Raw genomic sequence first — 19945 nt, forward strand, 5'->3', positions numbered from 1 at the left:
CTTTGAAGGAAGCCCCCTGGCCGGAGCTGGAAGGACAGGAAGGAGTCTGTGTCCCCAGGGCCTGGCCTCCCCCACACCTGTTGCCAGGTGCCCCCAAGTTGTCTCCGTCTTAGTAGGCAAACCAAATACTGTCTGGTCCTGGGCCGTTGTTGGACCCCCTTGTTGCAGCCACTGTGTCAGTCCTTCTCCTTGCCGACCGTCTTCTCTGTTGCTTGACTAGACCTGCCTCAGTAGCAGCGCTCGGAGACTCTAACTCTTTGGGGAGCAGAAAGCCTTGCCTTGCTCCCAGCCTCACCCCCGCCATAGCCCCTGGGTAAACATCATCCCAGGGCAAAGAAGACCTGGACATGAGGGTTCAATGAACTCCAGGTGCTTTTAAACCATCATTACTCGACCCCAGTATTGATCCTGAGCACTTAAGGGTTAATACAGGCAAAAAAGAAATAGAACCCAGCATCCAAGTAGAAGATAATTTCTTAATATCTGAAGCCCAACCACAGAATGTGTCAGTTAAGAGAAAGCTTGGCTGTGAACAGAGCAGCTTGCTGGTCAGTGTCAAGGTTGTGCAGCGTGGTTTTTTGTTTTGCAGACGTTTTATGTAAGGTCATAACATAGCCTTATATTCCTGAGCACACTGGTGGTTGGATACACCACTATCTACAGCTAAAAACTCTCCTTCCTGTAAGAGCCATTCCAGAGCTGTTGCAAGAATTACCCCGGGGGATATTATGAGAAGGCTTCCAATGGTTCATGAGGCCAAAAAAAAAAATGGAATGAAAATTTCCCATGGACTTTGGAAGTTCTCTAGTAACGAGAGAAAGGTCCACGGCTTGACTAAAAGTAGTGTTTGGTACACACTGGTTCTCACCCGCTCCCCTATTTTATTTTCTGAAAATAACCACTTTCTTATGCCTCTTGGGTTTGTGGGTAAGGGTTTCAGCAGGGCTTGTCTGAGCCTCTCTTCTGGGAGCTACTGAAATTACTCAGGGAAAGCCACCTGGCAGACAAGTTGATCTGGAGAGCCAGAGGCAGCAGCCATCCAGGAAGGCCCAGACGTACGAGGCTCAGCCAGGACTGTCGGCCCGAGTGCCCACAACTGGCCTCTCCAGTGTAGTTCATCTTAGAGCCAAGACTCCCCCACTCCTGGCCCAGGGTGCTAGGAGGCGGAAGCTGCGAGTCTGCAGGTCTGGGCCCAGCTCCGGCCATAGAAACTTGGTCAGCCCTGAGGGATACCAGACTGCAGGAGAGTGGTTTGTCTGTCTGTCCATTTGAAATTAGACCCTGTGCTGCAAAAGTGTTGAAGTCACTTCCTATGTAACGTGTCCTCCAGACCAGTGTTTAGCTCTGGTAAGCTCGAGTAAGGACACAGGGTTTCCAGGGCTGTGAGTTCCCTCTCGCTTTCCTTTGACGCGTGGAGAGACACACACAGTGAGGACAGACAAAGCACAGTTGCACGGCCGCCGCATCACCGCAGCACTCTCTTGCTGTTCAATGTTTAAATGGACGGAGGCATCTCACACAGTTCTTGGTTCACACACACACAACCCAGAAAACCAAACTTGCTGCCATCAGTCGATGCCAACTTACAGCGACCCTACTGGAGAGGAAACTTGCCCCTGTGAGTTTCCGACGCTGGATGCCTTTACAGGAGATCAGTCAACCACAGTTACCATTTTTTTGTATTTCATAAAGGACCACCAACTATCACGACAAACTATAGATAGTCCTGAGGAGAATGGGGATTCCCAAACACTTCATTGAGCTCCTGTGGAACTTGTACATGGATCAAGATGCATTTGTACAAGTAGAACAAGAGAATACTGTGCAGTTGAAAATCAGGAAAGGTGTGTGACAGGGTTGTATCCTCTCACCATACTTATTCAATCTGGATACTGAGCAAATCATCAGAGAAATCGGGTTACACGAAGAAGAATGTGGCATCAGGATTGGAGGAAGACTTATTAACAACTTGTGATGTGCAGCTGACACAGCCTTACCTGCTGAAAGTGAGGAGGGCGTGAAGCACTTGCTGATGAGGACCAGCAAGGATTGCGGCCTGCAGTACGAATTACAATTCAGTGTAAAGGAAACCAAACTCCTCACAACTGCACCAGTAGGTAACGTGATCAGTGGAGACATGATGAGGACGTTATCAAGGATTTAATCCTGCTTGGATCCACATTCAATACTCGTGGAAGTAGCAGTCGAGAGATCAAAAGATGTGTTGCACTGGGCACATCTCCGTGCACAAGGCCCTTTTAGAGTGTTGAACAGCAAGGACTAAGGTGTCCGTTGTATTTTTAATTGCTTCATATGCACGTGAAAGTTCGCCATTGAATCAGGGAGACCACAGAAGAATGGATGCATTTGAATGGTGCTGACTGAGAACATCAAAGGTCCCATGGGCTGCTAAAAGGACAAACGCATCTAGCTTAGACGTGGGACCAGAGTGCTCCTTAGAGACACGGACTGCGAGGCTTCATCTTCTCTGTTTTGGATGCCAGTCCCTAGAGAAGGGCATCATGCTTGGTAATGTGGAGGGGCAGCAAGAAAGAGGACAGCCCTCAAGGAGATGGACACAGTGGCTGTAACACTGGGCTCGGGCAGAGGTGCAGCCGTGAGATGGTGCAGGACCGGGCAGGCGGTGGCTCATTCTGCTGTGCGAAAGGTAACAACTAGAGGTCAGACCGACTCGATGGCACCTAGCAACACCAACAGAGGCTCCTGAGGAGCCCTGGTGGCATAGTGGTGGCATTTGGGCTGCTAACCGCAAGGTCTGCAGTTCAAAACCACCAGCTGCTCTGCAGGAGCAAGACGGAGCCTTCTACTATGTCCTGTGGGGGCCGCTATCAGTCATTGATTGAAATGGGGTCGACTCGATGGGAGAATGTTAGACCATTTCAGCTTCTGGAGAGGAGGTGTTCGCAGGATTTTAAACTGTCCTCTGGACGCTGCATGCTGAAGTTCAACGAAGCTTTATTACAGAGCCCTTCCTTACTGCTGGCACCCCTCAGCGTGGCCCTGCTGGGCCCCCACCCGCAGTGCAGCCAGGTGCTTGGCCAAGTCCTCTGCCCTCATGACTTGCCTGTCCGCCCACTTCAGGGCCTCTCCGAAGTACCTTTCCCCAGCCGCCCAGGAGCGCGGTCTGTGCTGTCTGCCTCTGAAAACCTATTGACAGAAGATGATTGCTGAGTATGGTGTAGGATGTGGGACTGACAGGGCCAGGGAGGAACTCCGCTCCCACCTAGTCCACCTCCCACTCAGTCCTCCTCCAGAGCAAACACCTTGTCTTTCAAGCAGCTTCTCACCCCACGCTAGCCCTCGCCCTGGCCCTGTCTCCGTCCCCCCCGTTCCTCTGCCCCGCCACCCCTCTTCTCTGAAAAAGCTGGCAAGATCTTTGGACTCGAACCTTCTTGTGGCTTCAGAGAACTTACCAAAACAAAAAGCTACCACTGAGTCAAATCCTACAGGAGGGCTGCTCCTCCCTGGGTGTTTCTGTAACTCTTTGAGTATGAAACACCTCATCTTTCTCCCAAGGGAGCAGCTGGTGTGCTTAGCAGCCCAGTGTATGACCCACTGGATCATCAGGGCTCCTAGCTGGCCACTAAATGGTGTTCTCCCTGCTCAGACCGGCCAGTAACCACACACCCCTCCCTCAGCTCCTGGGGCAGAGTCCCTCTCTGCGCAGTTCTTCTTTTTAGGTGGACAGCATTGTATCTCCCAGGCCCCGGGAAGCCAGTTCTGATGTGACCACGGGTTCCTCGCCCAAGACCCTGAGGAGACTGCATGCAGGAGGGCCAGCCTGCTGCATGGGGGACGGTGGAGGACGGCCACCTGCAGCTCTGATGGAGTGCCTCGGCGCTCAGTTTACCGCATGCTCCTGTGTGTGCGCGTGTGCATGCACGCGCACATGTGTCAAACCGTCAGTGAAAGGAGAAAGAGCATCCACTGCATGTGCAAGGCAGGTTGTCAGAGGATGAACTGCCACAGGGGTGATCCCCTTGACTGGTGGCTTCCTGGAAGGAGCCTCAGGATGCAGTGTGCAGGGAGATGAGGGGGAGGGGATGGAGGGAGAAAGCCCACTGCTGGAGCTGTGTCCCCTGGCCTGTGGGCACTAGAAGTGTGCTCAGCATATGCCACAGACACATGGGGCACTTTCAGTGGTTGGACTCTTGTGGGCCCTAATTTTGGTTAAGTATAAATACCTTTTTAAAAATAATTCTTTGAGGAGGGTCGGAGCAGAGACCCAAAGCCCATCTGTAGACAGTGGGACATCCATCCCCTCACACAAGGGTCACAAGGAAGGAAGGAGTCAATCAGGGCGCTGTACAGCACCGATGAAACACACTATGCTCTTGCTCCTTGGGGCTTCCTCACTCCCCCCCCCCTCACTATCATGACCCCAGTCCTGCCTTTTAGTTCTGGCTAGACTGGAGCATGTATGCTGGTAACAGATAGAGCTCATGACACACGGAATCCAGGTCAGATAACCCCTCGGGTACAGAAATGGGAACAGCAATACTGGGAGGGTTGGGGGAGGAGGGGTGGAAGGAGAACCGATCGCAATGATCGACACATAACCACCCCCACCCCCACCCCTCAGGGATACAAACAACAGAAACCATGGGGGAAGGGAGACACTGGTTGGTGTATGATATGAAAATAATTTATAATTTATCAAGGGTCATAAGGGACGGGGGAGAGGAGCTGATACTAAGGGCTCAAATAGAAAGTAAAGGTTTAGAAAATAATGATGGCAACATATGTAAAATATGCTTGACAAAATTGATATATGAATCATTATAAGAGCCCCCAATAAAATGATCTTAAAAAAAAAAATGTTCTAACTTATTATGGCTGACCTAAACAGAATGAACTTGTGATCTGGGGTGCAAGTAAGTAGCAAATGGCAGAAAGAGGGGAACTGGGAAAAGGAGGGGGCCCTCCATACTGGCTGGTTCCCCATCAGCCCATGTGCTGCAGGCGGCCCACAGTGTGGCCAGCCACACCACACAGCCACGTAATTTCTCATGAGTCCAATACATGCTCCATCAGCCCTTTCTGTTCACCTCCTTCCAGAGCCCCTGCCTGCTCGCCCATCCTCAGGTGTGGAGGTCAGTGCGGCTGTCTTGGGGGTGCCCCAGCCCCTGCTCCCTGGAGACCCCTGCTTACCAGCTCCTTCCTCTTGTCCCTTTTGGTCTCCTGGTTGAGCCTCGAGATAATGAACTGCTTTTCAAAAGCCCTCTGACTTGGGTCGGTTGTCTTTTCCACTTTCTCAAAGAGTTCTTTCGTTTCTGTGCAGGTGATCATTTCCGGCCTGCGAAGAGAGCATTACGTACCTCCACGCAAACGGCACTGAATAGACACCATCGCCCCTGGGGTTGGGAGGTGCCATCAAGTCGGTTCTGACCCATCGTTAACCCCCCCATTGTGACCCCACACACAGCAGAATGAAACACCGCCCTGTCCCTCCCCACCCGCACAATGCTCCCCTGTCTGAGTCCATGGGGGCAGCTACCACGAATCAATCCATCTCATTGGGCCTTCCTCCCCTTCACTGCCCCTCCACTTGACCAAGCAGGATGGCCTTCTCCAGGGACTGGTTTCTCCTGGCAACAGGTCCAAAGTGTGTAAGCTTGGAAGCTAAGCACAGGTGTTGCAAAAGCCTTAGGTACAGCTTTGGAACACCTCCGCTAGCCGAACCTTAAGTGGACGGTGAGTCACGGACCCTCTGGTGGCACTGAGTGGACGGGCGGTGGGCATTCGAGCCACACTTGGGGCTCCGAGGCACCATCTCTCGAGCTATGGTGGGGCAGCCTGCACACCACCCTAAATGCCAGGCAGCTAGCACATTCTTTTCCAGAACACATTGAAGGAAGCAGAGAAAGCCCTTGTGTGGGAACAGAGAAATGCAAGCGGTCACACAAAAAAGAAACCAGGACAAAGCCACATCGTCCCAAAGAGGAAGGGGCTGGCTTCTGGTCCTCCACGCAGTGTGCTTTTCCTCTTGGCCTTGACACTATGACATAGTGAAACACACCTAGGAACCCGACGGTGCAGTGGTTACAAGGTTACCGGTTCAAAACCACCAGCCGCTCCGCTGGAAGCACATGAGGCTTTCTGTTCCCGTAAAGATTGACAGCCTCAGACACCTACAGGGGCAGTTCTTTAAGGTTGCTCTGAGTCAGAATCAGCTAATGGCACTGAGCTTGGTGGCGGTTTGTATTTTCGGGTTTTGAGCTTGTGCTTAAGCTAAGTTCTGTCATGTCTAATAGGAAGGGGCTTCAGAAAGTTCCCAGAAAAATTCCATTATCCTTTCATTCCATTTTTCCATGAACTTTTTGAAGCTGCCTTGCTCTGAATTCTTCTTACTGGATCCAACCACCACCTGAGGCCTCCTGGGATGCGGCAGAGCCTTTTCACTAGGCTGCCCGTCCCGAGGAAGCTGGTGGTGTTGTGAACTACACCCACAGAGTTCTAGTCCCGGAAACCCACAGGGCGGTTCTACCCTGTCCTCTAGGGTTACCATGAATCAGCATCAACCAGGTGGTAAGAGACCATTTGAGTGAGCCCTAGTCCTGCCCCGAGAAGCCCAGTCCACGAGGAAAATGAGCTGTCTTCTCTCCTCCCTTGGGAACATGGAAGTCAATGACCCTGTTTCTGCTCTCGGGGGCTTGCAGCTGGGGAAGAGGCCGTGGGAGGCAGTGGCACTGTGAGGACTCCCTTTCTCTCCAGTGCTAGAAGGGCTGGCCTTGGCCATGAGATCTGTGGCCTGAGACCAGCCTGGCAGGTCAGCGAGCTTCCAAGGAGACTTTGGAAGTGTGCTGACCTGCTGAGGAAGTGCGGGGAGACAGGAACCGAGAGAAGTGAACCCATGAGTCAGGGTGCTTGTTGCCCACGAGTCAGGGGGACCCAGAGTCAGAAGGGAACCATTCCCCCTTTGGGGCTGAGGCAGGAAGGGCTCCTCCCAGCCAGCACACAACTGCACCCTAGCTCCCATCCCCAGGCCTCTCAAGTGGAACCCACGTGAAGGTGGTCCTGGGCTGAGAGTCAGGACCCCTGGTGGTAATGGTCTGGGCTACACACTGAGCTGTTAGCCACAAGGTCAGTAGTTCCAACCCACCAGCTGCTCCTGGGGAGGAAAAATGAGGCAGTCTGCCCCTGTAAAGATTTAACAGCCTTGGAAACCTACAGGGCACTTCTTTCTACCTTGTCCTATAAAGCTGCCGGAATCAACTCAATGGCGGTCAGTTTTTGAGGTGAGGGCTGACAGCATCCCCGGGCACACTACTGAAACCAACAAGCTTCTTTTTAAAAGACGACATGGCTCTAGGCCTCAAATTATTTCAACAATTGTGTGTGTGTGTGTGTGTATTCCATCACAAAATCAAAGCTAACTAGACACATGAAGAAATAAGACACTGAGCTTAAACCAGCAAAACAACAGAAACAGGGACTTCAGATATTGGCACTGGTGGAAAAACAGGGTTATGTTTATTACATTTAATAGATGGAACCCTGGAGGCCTAACGGGCTGTCCTTCATCTGCGAACCACAAGGTCAGCAGTTTGAACCTGCCAGTTGCTCCCAGGAGTTCTACTCTCCTATGAGGTCACTGTGAATCAGAATAGACTCTAGAGATGCGATAGTGAATGAGCTAGAAAAGCAGGTCCTTTCTCTAAAAGGTAAGAACCTGAAACCCTATCACGTGATAAAGCATCGTGGGCTGTCAGGTTATGGCCCAGCTAAGCAGGCATCATGGCATTCAGACACGAAAACAGCAACAAACACTGCCCTCTAGTCCGTTCCGACGCAGAGCAACACAACGGCAGCGGTTCTCAACCCCTTTGGGGATCAAAGGACCCTTTCACAAGGATCGCCCAGTTCATAACAGTAGCAAAATGACAGTTATGAAGTAGCAACGAAAATAATGTGATGGTTGGGGGTCGCTACGACATGAGGAAATGTGTGAAAGGTCGCAGCATGAGGAAGGTTGAGAACCACTGCCCTAGGGTTTCAGAGTGTGTAAATATTTACAGGAAGAGAGAGCCTCGTTCTCCCAAGGAGAAGCTGGTAAGTAACTGCTGACCTTGTGGTTCACAGCCAGTCCAGCATTCAACATATTACGCTGTCATTCGGTCACTTGGTGGTGGGAGGGTGGTGTTAGATGCCACTATGGGCAAGAGAACAAAGTACTGCCTGGTCCTGGGCATTGTCCCCAATGTTTCTTACGTGGGAGCTCCTTTCAGCCACTGTGTCCACCCATCTTGTTTAGGGGACTTCCTTTTCCCATGCTCCTCCACTTTCACCAATATTATGTCCTTCTTCAAGAACTGGGCTCTCCTGATAACGTGTCCGAAGTACAAGAGACAGAGTCTCACCGTTCTTGCCTCTGAGGAGCATCCTGGTTGCACTTTCCATTCCAAAGACCGAGTCCAGGACAAATCTGTCTGTTCTCTTGCAGTCCATGTGCTTCCCCAGCACGTGGTTTTAATGGATCGTCTTCCTTACCCAATGCCCAACTTTCACACAGAGGAGGAGACTGAAAATAATGTGGCTTGGGTCGGGCACACCTTAGTCCTCAAAGTAACATCCTTGCTTTTCAACACTTTAAAGAGGTCTCGTGCTGCAGATTTACCTAATGCGCCACAACTTTTGATCTCTTGCCTGCTGCTTCCATGAGCACTGATTGTGGATCCAAACACAACAAAATCCTCCCCACAACTTCAACCCCGACTCCCGTTATCAAGACGTTACCTATTCGTCCAGTTGTGAGGAGTTTGGTCTTCCTTACATTGAGTTGTAATCCATGCTGATGGCTGCTACCCTTGATCTTCATCAGCAAGTGCTTCAAGTCCTCTTCAATTTCACCAAGCCAGGTAGAGTCATCTGCATATCACAGGTTGTTAATAAGCCTGCCTCCAAGCTTGAGACCACATCTTCTTCATATAATCCAGCTTCTCCGATGGTTTGCTCAATTCAGACACTAGCACAATGTAATCAGTCAAGCACACAATCGGATACCACTTCACAGGCACTAGGCTGGCTGTTAGTAAAACGAAAGGTAAGAAATGGAAACCACGTGCAGCTGGTTCTGCAGGAAGAAGGGGTCTGCTCTGGGTGGGTGCAGGGAGAGGGGACCCTCCGTTTCTGGACCTGGGCAGTGATTTCCCAGGGCAGGCTGGGTGATGTGTGAAGCTGTTTTATGTGTTGACTCTGTATATTTCATAACCCAAAAGGGAGCACAGCCCGATGCATCACTGCAAGAAAGAAAACCGCCAGGAAGTGGGTAGGCGCTGGGCATTAGAGATGGGACTCAAGTTCGCGACAGGTGCAACAATTTCTGCGTGGCAGCCCAGGGGTGCTGCTCTTTACCTGCACTTACCTGCACGGCCGGTAGCCTTGGCTCCTCTTGGATCTCGCGGAGGTTCTCCGCCTGTCTTTTGGAATCACCCTGTGTAGGGTGCACGTGAAGTGGGGCAGGTTGGCTGGCAGCCTGGCCGTCTGTGTGTCTTTAAATTCTTTTAGGGAAGAGCGTTTTCCTGCGGGAGGATGAACAAGCTAGGTCAGCACTCAAAGTTCACGCCAGTGGCTGCACACACGACCCCAGGTGCCGTGTGCCTGGCAGCCTCTGACACTGAAGGCCACGGTCACTGAGTACCTGTGTCACACTGAGTGGCTCTGTTCTCTGCTCCATGCTGCCTCCAAATCAGGGGGTCACACAGGGCCGGGATGAACTCCTAGAGAGAAGGGGACATGCCTGAGGACCCGGGTGCAGTGTGAAGACGACGCTTTTAAAATCTGCCCGGAAAAAAAATTTTAAAAATAAAATCTGCCTGGAAGCATCCAGGTCTGGCCTCTTGAGACACCCCCACGCCCCCAACCCAGAAGACCCGTGAAGGCTGTCAATGTGCAGGTCGGTGGGGAAGGGGACATCACTCATGCATCCCTTCAGCGCTCCACCACTCACTGTGTCGTTGTCAATAAACACACTTGCTGATAGCACCGCGTGCCATCCCTGAGCGACTTCCTGTCGTCCTCAAAGATCTCCCTTTTGGGCAGAGCTGACGCGAAGCAGGCAAAGGCCACTGAGTCACCAGCAGAGGCCTCTCAGGATACTCCAGGTCCCAGCCCAGGAGCAAGCAAGCAAGGCCCCCGGGAAGCTAAGCACTGGTTTGACGCCCCATGAGCACTGGTTGGAGGGCGTAAAGGGCAGAGAAGTGCCGGGCTATGGAGGGGCCGCTTCTCTCCTTTGTCCCCCAGGGCTGGCCCCCAAATGCTAGTAACCCATTAGGAAGCAATGGGATCGCCTAAGTAAGATTGCTGCCGCCAACGTCTTACTCCGTGAGGTTCACCCTCCAGTGAAAACAACCGCCTTAGCTTCAATGTCCGGCTTGGTTTTCCAGGAGAAGCCAGACGTGAACCACGTCTCTCTGCAGAAGAAGGCCCTTTTCTTTTTTTAATCACTATCAGGTTGCTGTTTCAGTTACACAGGAGTAAGTGAAACCTTCAATCCTGCATCACGCAATGTCCACTCGGGGCTTGGCAGCGTAAAGGCCTTAAACCTCACAGCTCAACCGTCCGTTCTGGGCAGCCTTCCCGGACCTCCTCGATGAATCCGGCCCCTGTGCTGCCTGCGCCCCCACCCCGGCCACCCTCCACATTTCTCGCCCTCCTCAGCTTCAAGGACATGCGCTGATGGTGTGGCGGTTATGCGTTGGGCTGCAATCTTCAAGGTCAGCAGATCGAAGCCACCGCCAGCGGCTCCTCAGGAGAATTCTCTCCTGTAAAGATTTGCAAACTCGCAGGGGCTGTCCGACCCTCCTGCCCCGCAGGGTCACTATGCGCCGGCGTGGACTCCATGGCGGTGAGTTTGGTTTGGTTTTGTACTTCAAGGTGGCTGAATGTGAGCGCGTGAATGAATGACCAGCTGAACACACGCACACGTGTGCCGTGTTCACACACTATAACGTCTCCAGCCGTCGAAATTACTTTGGGTTCCTGTTTTTAAGGCAGGGGGAGTGCTCTTGGGGTCATTGTCGTTTTCATGAATGGCGACAGGAGGATTTGTAAAAGAACTCATACAGTAGGTTGGCCCCAGAGGGTTTGTAAGGCTATAAACCTCCCGAAGCAGGCTGCAGCCTTCTCCCCTGGAACAGCTGGTGGGTTCAAACCTTTTCGTTAGCAGGCAAGTGCTTCAATGGCGGCCCCGCCAAGGCTGCTAGGACTTGTGTTGCTTGTTCCTTGTGGCCAGAACCCAGTCTGGCCAAGGAGACCAAAGGGGGAGTCTAGGATGTGCATCCTGGTAATAGGAACAGGTGAGCGAAGTCCTACGGAGCCTTCTTTCTGCATTGAACACAGCCCGAATACCTAGACCTGTGAGCAATCACCATGCAAATCAGCAGATGAAGGGGCAAGTGAAAGCCATTAGGAATTGCAGAGCAGAACATCAACAGGAAAAACCTGGGTCGCTAGTGACATTGTCACGCTGCCAGAGGCCACCATGGGACCACCTGCCTCTGGGGCATGTTGAATAAACGGACAAATGTCCTTTCAGCCACAGTGACCTAAAAGCAATCCTGCTATAAATCTACTTCCAAATCAGTTCTCTAGACTCCCTTCCACCCAAAGGCGCCAGGTTTAAAAACGCAGCAACACCACTCAAGGGCCCCGTCCTGAATGCAGCCTAGGCACTGCTGGCGCCCACAGTGGAGATGGTGACCCTGCTCTTCACATGGTCCTTTATTTAAAAGTAAAACAGGGAGACACTGGTCGGTGTAAGATAGGGAAACCTTAATAATTTATAATTTATCAAGGGGTCACAGGGGGGAAGAGGGAAAGGAGGGAGGGAATGAAGAGGAGCTGACAGCAAGTACTCAAATAGAAAATAACTGTTTAGAACAGTGGTTCTCAGCCTGTGGGTCAAGACCCTTTTGGGGTTCTAACGACCCTTTCACAGGGGTCGCCTAAGACCATCTGAAAACACATATTTCCAATGGTCTTAGGAACCGAGATGCCGCCCCTCTATCTGTCTCCAGGTGGGTCCACCCACATGCAGATACACCCAAGACAAAATTTCATTTATTTGTTGGTAATTAGAAATAAATATTTCACAATATATAATTACATACTGTTTTTGTGATTCACCACTATGCTTTAATCATGTTCAATTTGTAACAATGGAAATACATCCTGCCTGTCAGATATTTACATGATGATTCATAGCAGTATCAAAGCGACACTTATGAGGTAGCAATGAAAATCATATTATGGTTGGGGGGTCACCACAACATGAGGAACGGTTTGAAAGGGCCGCGGCATTTGGAAGGTTGAGAAACACTGGTTTAGAAAATGGTTATGGCAACAGAGGTACAAATATGCTTGATATAATTGATGCATGGAATGTTATGAGAGTGGTAAGAGCCACCCAACTAAATGATTTTTCAACATAAAAGAATGAAGTGAAGCTCAGTACCGTTTTATTTGTGTCCTGTAAGTAATATGCACAATGACCTTGCTTTGTGGTTCGCAGCCCTCTGACTGAAATGACTTTTTCCAGGATTCTCTGCTGGAGAGGCTGTGCAACATTTTCAACCCATTTTTTATGTAGGATTTCTCTTCTTCGTTCATTACAAAAATCCAGGTGCGGTAAATACGTGTTTAATTTCTGATGAAGTGATCAAAGAGAGGAAAGTAAATTGTTATTAAAATCTCCATTTACTATCATTAGAAAAGGGGGGGTGGTGCTTCTTCCCACTCCTCAGTTCTCAACCGCCTTCAGGAGGCAGAGCCGGGCATACAGTACTGGAGGGACAGGAGGAAGTGCACACAGAGACCCTGAGAGCCTAGAAGCCAGAGGACTCAGGAAAAGTTCTGAAGCACAATCAGACCTTGGGATTAAACCACATGAAACCATCTCCAACTTATGAACCTCTCCCTTGTTCAGTATTTGAAAGCATTTCCTGGTCACCCCCACCCAACCTCCCCTTCTATATTTCTACCCTCACCATCAGACAATTCTGGGCCAAGACTGGCAGAGGAGAAAAGAGGCCGAGACCCCTCCAAGCTAGGAAGAGAAGCTAGAAAAGGAGGTAACCCTGCCTCCTTCCTCTGCTGCCCCAATAAGACGGTGTGTGAATTTCTGGTCAATCACAAGACACATGTTTCTGACACCAAAGGTCACTCCCTCCCCCTGCAATGAAACTCGCCCCTGTTTATTCATTCCATCATGGTATCAGGGCTGGTGGGTCCTTGACCGTAAACATGATTCTATTTCTGGTGGCTTCACATGATTCTGCTCATGGAGAAGAGATGTGGAAGCAGAAAGAGGAGAGACAAGTTGTAATGGAGAGGAGTTTCTCTTTGGTACGAGGACGAAGAGGACCATCTAATACAGCTGTCTCTCAGATTCCTGAAGGATTGAGCAAGGAGGAAATGAGCAGGAGGACTTGGGCCTGTCAGTGATCCTGCACTGGGTGGTACCTCCGATCCCTAGAGTACAAAACCAAACCAGAAAAGCCTCCCTAGCCCACAAAGCAAATCACCCTGACAGGGCAACCAGCTCCGCCTATTGCACAGCCGGGCATGACTTGTGCTCACCGGGAAGATCCTTCGAACGCACCGTCTGCGGGCAGCTCTTACCTTCACAACGTAATCTTCTCTAAGCAACAGTAGATGTACAGCTCGGTCAACGTCTTCTCTAGCGAATGCCTAAAATGACAAGGGAAAATTAGGACGCCCATCCTGAAGAAATCAAAATGGCAAAACGCAGTATACTTTACGGTGTTTGTATAAACCAAGGCCTGTGGCTCCAGACATAGTTCACGACTTGTGATCCCGGAGCATTTCCAGAAGGGTCCCCCACCCACCCACTCACCCCCATGGCCAACAATGACCGACTGCGGGTCGACCTTGCTGCACCGAAATCCCCTGTCCCCCCACCCCCCTAGTTTGAAGCAACTCTCCTCAAGTCACAGTACTCCATCACATTTCTAAAATACCAAACTGCTCATTAAAAGGGGCTTCTTTAAAGTGAACCTTCTTTTTGGACCTTCAGTAGGCATTTTCTAGGCCCTTGTGGTTTCTTGTCTTTTGCTAGATTTCTTCGCAAATTGAAGCTATAGAAAGTTAAACTTTGTTCGACTGAGCCAATGTCATAGAGGTGGTTAGTGGCAGCTAGTGGCCTTGACCCTAATGTCCCAGACCTAGGGGCTTGCTGTTTCCATTCTGAGTCTGGGTACAGCTTATGCGTTTTCCACTCTCATTTTTAGGCTTTTTCAACTTTTGTCATCAAAAGTTATTTTTAGGCTTTTTCAACTTTTGTCACCAAAAGTTATCTTTTAAGTTTAATTCTAGTAGTACTAAATGGAAACAAATGTGGGTGAGGGACTAGAAATCCAGGTGCTGGAAGAGAAATAACATTATTTAAGATAATTATTTCTAGTGCAAAATGATATAGGCTCTTTTTTAGAAAATAAATCATTTTATTGGAGGCTCTTACAGCTCTCATAACAATCCATACACCAATTGTCAAATACATTTGTACATATGCTGTCATCGTTTTAAAAACATTTTCCTTCCGCTTGAGCCCTTGGTGTCAGCTCTTCCTTTTACCTCCCTCCTCGGCCTCCACCCTCTGGAACCCCTGCTAGATTATAAATCGTTCTTTTCGTATCTTAATCCAGCCGCTGTCTCCCTTTACTCACGCTTCTGTTGTTTGTTCATCCCCCTTGGAGGGGGGGTGTTATATGTAGATCATAGTTATTTCCCTGTTTCTCCCCCTTCTCCCCCCACCTTCCCCCTACCCGCATGGGATCGCTACTCCCATTACTGTTCCTGAGGGGTTTATCTGTCCTGGATTCTGTGTGTCAAGAGCTCTTATCTGTACCAGTACAGTGCTCTCCCTGGTCTAACCAGATATGTAAGGTCGAGCTGGAGTCACGATAGTGCGGGGAGGAAGCATTAAGGTCATCATATACACGCTCATGACTGGACACAGTCCCTCAATAGCCCCCCATAAAAGAACCGTCCTAGAGAAGCTGCCCAATAAGAGGAATCATTTCCGGGTCGGCTATTTCACGATGCCTAAAGGTTACCTTTAGAGAAAAGCAGTCAGGTTCTTTAGCCAACCCACTGCAAATGTAGGAAACTCGAATTTGACATCTCTTGCTGATCAGAGAGAACTACCCCTGGGGAAGGCTGGGGTGGTGGTGGTTTGAAGTCAGCTAGCACTAGGTCAAGATAGTGACTCACCTCTCTGCTGGTTTATTATGTTACCTGCTTATATATATACCTACTATGTAATATGTTAGCTGTATGACGTACATGTCTTATGAAAGACCAGTAAGCCCATTTATATATATCTCCATTGGAAAATACATTTTCTCTCTCAGTCCTGACATGGGACGAGGAGACCCTGTGCCCTGCTATCTGTCTGTCTGTCCTTGATATTTTCCACAATCTCCAAGTTGCTCCTGAAAACCTGTTTGACTGTTGGGAACCCCCCTCACCCGACAGTCCAGAGTCCCCAGATCCAGTGACTCATTTCCTCAAGGTGTGTGGTTATATGTACGATGCTTTCATAATAATGCCCTTGTATCCACCACCCTATTCCTGGATACGGTTGCATCAAATATATATGTGATAAATCTACATGTATACACACATGCATAGACAGAGAGAGAAACTCCCACCCCACGTCAGCCTGCTGTCTGCGCTCGCCCTACTGGGTATTGCGTCCTCTGCCTCTAAGTACATAATATCAAGAATCGCACAGCAAACCAAATTTCCAACAACTTGTCCTTTCCACTGAGGCAGGTGATGGGATCCTATCAAGCAGTGTGACCTGATGAGGTTAGCGCTCACTAATCCGCCAGCCCGACACCCCAGGGGCACGGGGCGTGTGTGCTTCTCCTCCTCCGCCCAATAGGAAAGAAAAGATAATGGCATTTCGGCACCAACATCTCGTCTCGCCCCTCGTCGGTGTTGGGCACTCTGCCGGTCCTGAACCTCATTGAGTGAGGTTCAAGCAACCACCTCAAAACAGCGTGTTGTTTTACCTCCATTAAATACACTGCCTTGGGATCGGGCCATTCGTTCACTTTTTCTGCCTTGAAATGGTCCCCGTAGTTGGGCATGCTCGTGGCAGCCGTGGGGAACAATCTGCGGAGAGACAGCGAGAGGGTTTGGTCGATGGGGACGGTGGGCACCGAGAGGGCCTCTGTGCCCACCACAAACTGCTTACAGGCTTTGTTTGACCCATGGTCCGAGGAGTTACAAGTTGCCTGCGACCCGCAAGGTCAACAGTTCGAAACTACCAGCCCTCCACTGGGAGAAAGAGGAGGTTTCAGCCTCGGAAACCACAGGGATGGACCGGGCCATCCGGTGGGTGGCAGTGCCTTTGAGGACCGGCGAGTCCAACAAACCGCCTGAGCCCCATCGGGCAGGGCTGATGCTCCCCCACCCAATCCGGATCCCCCCGCAACCAACCCCCACCCCCGGTTTCTGGGGGAGGCCCTCTCCAGGCTCACTTCCTCTGAGGGGCCGGCGGTTGGGGTCCAGCCCTTGACATCAGCTCCCGCCAGCCGCGTCCCCGCAGGCCTAGCGTCTGACAACCTCGCGGGAAGGGGTCCCGAGAGCCCACCCCCCCACGCGGGTTGCGAGAGAAGGGTTACGCCAACACCCGGGAAAGGGCAAGAAACGTCATTGAAAAACAACACCCCAAGTATGAACACCTCCTCCCTCTGCGTTCTGTATCCCGCCGGCAGCGGGTGGTGGACAGGGTGGTCAAAGGGGGGAGGGGCTGCCTTTCCTGGGTCTTCTGCCATTTACCGACACACCCCCCCCCCAACACAAATCCCCCCATGGCACAGCTCTGCGCTGCCTGGCCAGCAGACCCTGCAGAGAGCCACCCCAAATGCCCAGACAGCCACCCTGCCGCCCACAAGGGAGCCTGGGGGCCATGTGGACGGTTTAACCACCCTGCACCCACTACCCCCACCACCTCCTTCTCAACCACCTACTCCAGCCCCTCCATCAACACCTCCATCACCGCACCTCCACCCCCTCTCCCACCACTTCTACCTCCACCTCCTCTACCTCCATCACTTCCACCTCCACCCCGACCCCCACCTCCACCTCCACCTCCACCCCCCCCACTACCTCCAACACCACCACCACCACCTCCACCTCTACCATCCCCACCCCACCCCTACTACCTCCACCACCACCACTTCTACCACCTCCTCTACCACCTCTACAGCCACTGTCTCCACCACCCCTACCTCCTCCACCCTTTTAAAATTGAGATCATGCAAAAACAATTTCTAAACAAAATCTAACATTTGCCTATATGATAGAGGGCTACAATGAGAATCTCTCACTCACTGCCGTTGAGTCAATGCTGACTCATAGTGACCCCCTGTGGGTTTGCCAAAGACTGCACTGTCACTGTCTGCAGGAGTAGAAAGCCCAGTCTTTCTCCCCTGGAGACGCTGGTGGTTTTGGAGCCGCAGACCCTGCAAATGCAGCCCAGTGTGTAACCACTAGAGCACCAGGGGTGGGGTGATTTGGGGTGAATTTTCAGGCCTACAGGCAGCCCTGGTGACCCAGTGGGTTGGTTTGCAGTTGGGTTGAATTGCTAACCTCAGGTGGAATCCACCAGCCCAGTCGGCTACAGGAGATGAAGCTTCCTACTCCTGATAAGGAGATTGAATAATAGTTAAGCCCTGTTATTTTATTATGGAAATTTAACATAATTTGGAAGAGGCATAGTTAAGAGAATTATCTAGTTTGCTGAGACATAAAACTAGAAATTTTCCATAGCTGTGTCCCTAAACTGAACCCATTCTAACTTGTCTGACAGAATAGCCTTTGATTGTATCCACAGAGTCTCAAGGATACTTGCTAAGGCCAAGACTCAATTCTTACCTGTTAGGAATGTTTCCCCGCTTTCTCTCCCTGCTCAGTAAGAGTCAGAACCTGCATAACAGACCTGTCTCCTGCAGATTTAAGGTGTCTCATAGAAGTTCAGTAACATACAGTATTTGTTAAAACTTTTTTCAGCTTGTACTTGTCATTCCAAGATTTGTGCCTGTCGGAAAAACTGTTTCATCGTCTCTGTGTGTGGATGTGTATATATATGTGTGTGCGTGTGTGTACACATATACAAACATACATCTTTATCCTGTGAAACAAAGAGACAGGCATGTAGTGGAAGGATCCCCCTCCCCCAAGCACTCCATTCTCCCTTCTCATGCATGTGAAAATAAAACTTGGAATCTTCCGAATCGCCCTGGCTTCTGTAATCTGACAATGGGGCCTGGACAATGTGGATGGACCCTCTTTGTACGCACCCTGCATCGCTCCCAGAAAGCCTTTGTTGTGTTAGGTGCCGCCATCGAGTCGGTTCGACTCCCGGTGACCCCGTGTGCAACCACAGAAAGAAACTCTGCCCGGTTTTGCACACCCTTCTAACTGTGCTTCTGCCTGAGCCCAGTGTCGCAGCCCCGGTGTCCATCCATCTTGTCAAGGGCCTTCTTCTCGTCACTGACCCTCTACGTTACCAAGCACCATGTCTGTGGTAGACCGGGTGGACAGAGAAACAAATTCATAGCCACTCGTGTGTGTATAAGAAAGAACTTTAAATCAAAGCGTAATTGTATCTTAAGAAAGCATCCCAGCCCAGTCCAGATCAAGTCCATAAGTCCAATATTAGCCCATATGTCCTCTACTAGTCCGTAACTTCCTCTTCAGACTCACGCAGCTGGGATGCCAAATGCAGGAAGCTCACCGTCCGGTGGGTGAAAAGTCTTGTGGATCCAGTGGCGGTGGAAGCATGTCAGCGTTGGCGTGGGTCTCCATGTGGCTCCTCCAGCTCTCTGAGTGTGGCTCCTCACCAGACAGGTGAAGCCGAGAGAGGATGTGGCCCACCTCCAGGGAGAAAGAGAGGAAGTTCCGAGGATCCTCATGAGAAGGCCGTGCCCACAAAGAGGCATCCTCAGGCTGTGACCTGATTGAGAGGCTAGACTCCACCCCTCCACTTACCAAGCTGAGATGAAATGATGTATCTACCACAGTGTCCTTGTCCAGAACATCCGTTACCAAACAAACAAGAGGGGCAGTTCGGCTCTTTCCTGTAGGTTCTCTGAGTAGTGGGTTTGGGTTTATCAGGCCTACAGGAACATGAGTTTCTTTTTGAAACCTCACATTGAAGGACGTAATTAAATAAGTGTGTAGTGAGTTATAGATTAGGAAGCTCTTCCTGCCCCATTGGGCTGCTGTGACTCAGAATCAGCTGGATGGCAGGGAGTTTGAAGTTTGGGGACAATTTCCTAAGCAACTTCACCTACTTTAGTTGACTTGAGCAAGGGACTAAATGAGGATATATTATGTCCTACTAAATCCAGCTAACCATAGGCCTATGCAATGATCATCCATTGGTGGTAGATCCAACTACATCATGGTAGGAGAGTAACTTGTGCACAATTACAAAGCAAACCATTGTCAACATTGAAGCTTGGATTTTTTTTAACCCAGCTCTTTATTTTATGCCATGGTGCCTATTCACTACCTAGATTAGTATTTTTTGATGTTCTATTATTCTTCCTTTATCTAACAACTTTAATTTTTAAATTTGTGACGGAAACTCGATGTATTTACACTGCCCTGCCTTCTCCTTCCTCCCCAAAGTGTGTGTATGCAGAATTCACATTCTAGTCCCTGACCATAAACTCCTTGTTCCCCGTCTTTATCCCTCAGTGAATTCCACGCTTGGTGTCATTCCTTTTGCTTTATTTTATTTGACTCAAATACCTCAGTTAATAGTTTCTTCAAAAAGGGCTCATGGGAGCCATATCCTCCCAGTTCTAAGATATTTAAATATGCCTATAGCATTATGCTCTAGCAACAGCTTACCTGGAACATTAGAATTCTTGGTTCACAACTT

At 50.3% G+C, this 19945-nt stretch overlaps 1 protein-coding gene across 1 annotated transcript; it reads right to left on the reverse strand.

The window, feature by feature from the left end:
• Positions 1-5115: 5115 nt before the first annotated feature.
• Positions 5116-16136, reverse strand: FAM228A (family with sequence similarity 228 member A). The gene is made up of 5 exons (XM_075557255.1): positions 16059-16136; positions 13642-13710; positions 9662-9740; positions 9386-9542; positions 5116-5317 (listed from the first exon to the last, which is right to left on the reverse strand). Exons 1-5 carry the CDS (start codon positions 16134-16136, stop codon positions 5116-5118), a joined length of 585 nt encoding a protein of 194 aa, XP_075413370.1.
• Positions 16137-19945: the final 3809 nt, after the last annotated feature.

This window comes from Tenrec ecaudatus, chromosome 8 (genome assembly GCF_050624435.1).
Source record: "Tenrec ecaudatus isolate mTenEca1 chromosome 8, mTenEca1.hap1, whole genome shotgun sequence".
NCBI classification, from domain to species: domain Eukaryota; kingdom Metazoa; phylum Chordata; class Mammalia; order Afrosoricida; family Tenrecidae; genus Tenrec; species Tenrec ecaudatus.

Excerpts from the sequence above, each read along its gene's own strand:
- FAM228A (XM_075557255.1), bottom strand. The coding sequence starts at position 16,136 with ATGCCCAACTACGGGGACCATTTCAAGGCAGAAAAAGTGAACGAATGG. Across the intron at positions 13,711-16,058 it reads AGGCAGTGTATTTAATGGAG|GCATTCGCTAGAGAAGACGT; the intron begins GTAAAACAACAC and ends TTGTCATTTTAG. Across the intron at positions 9,543-9,661 it reads AGCCACTCAGTGTGACACAG|GAAAACGCTCTTCCCTAAAA; the intron begins GTACTCAGTGAC and ends ATCCTCCCGCAG.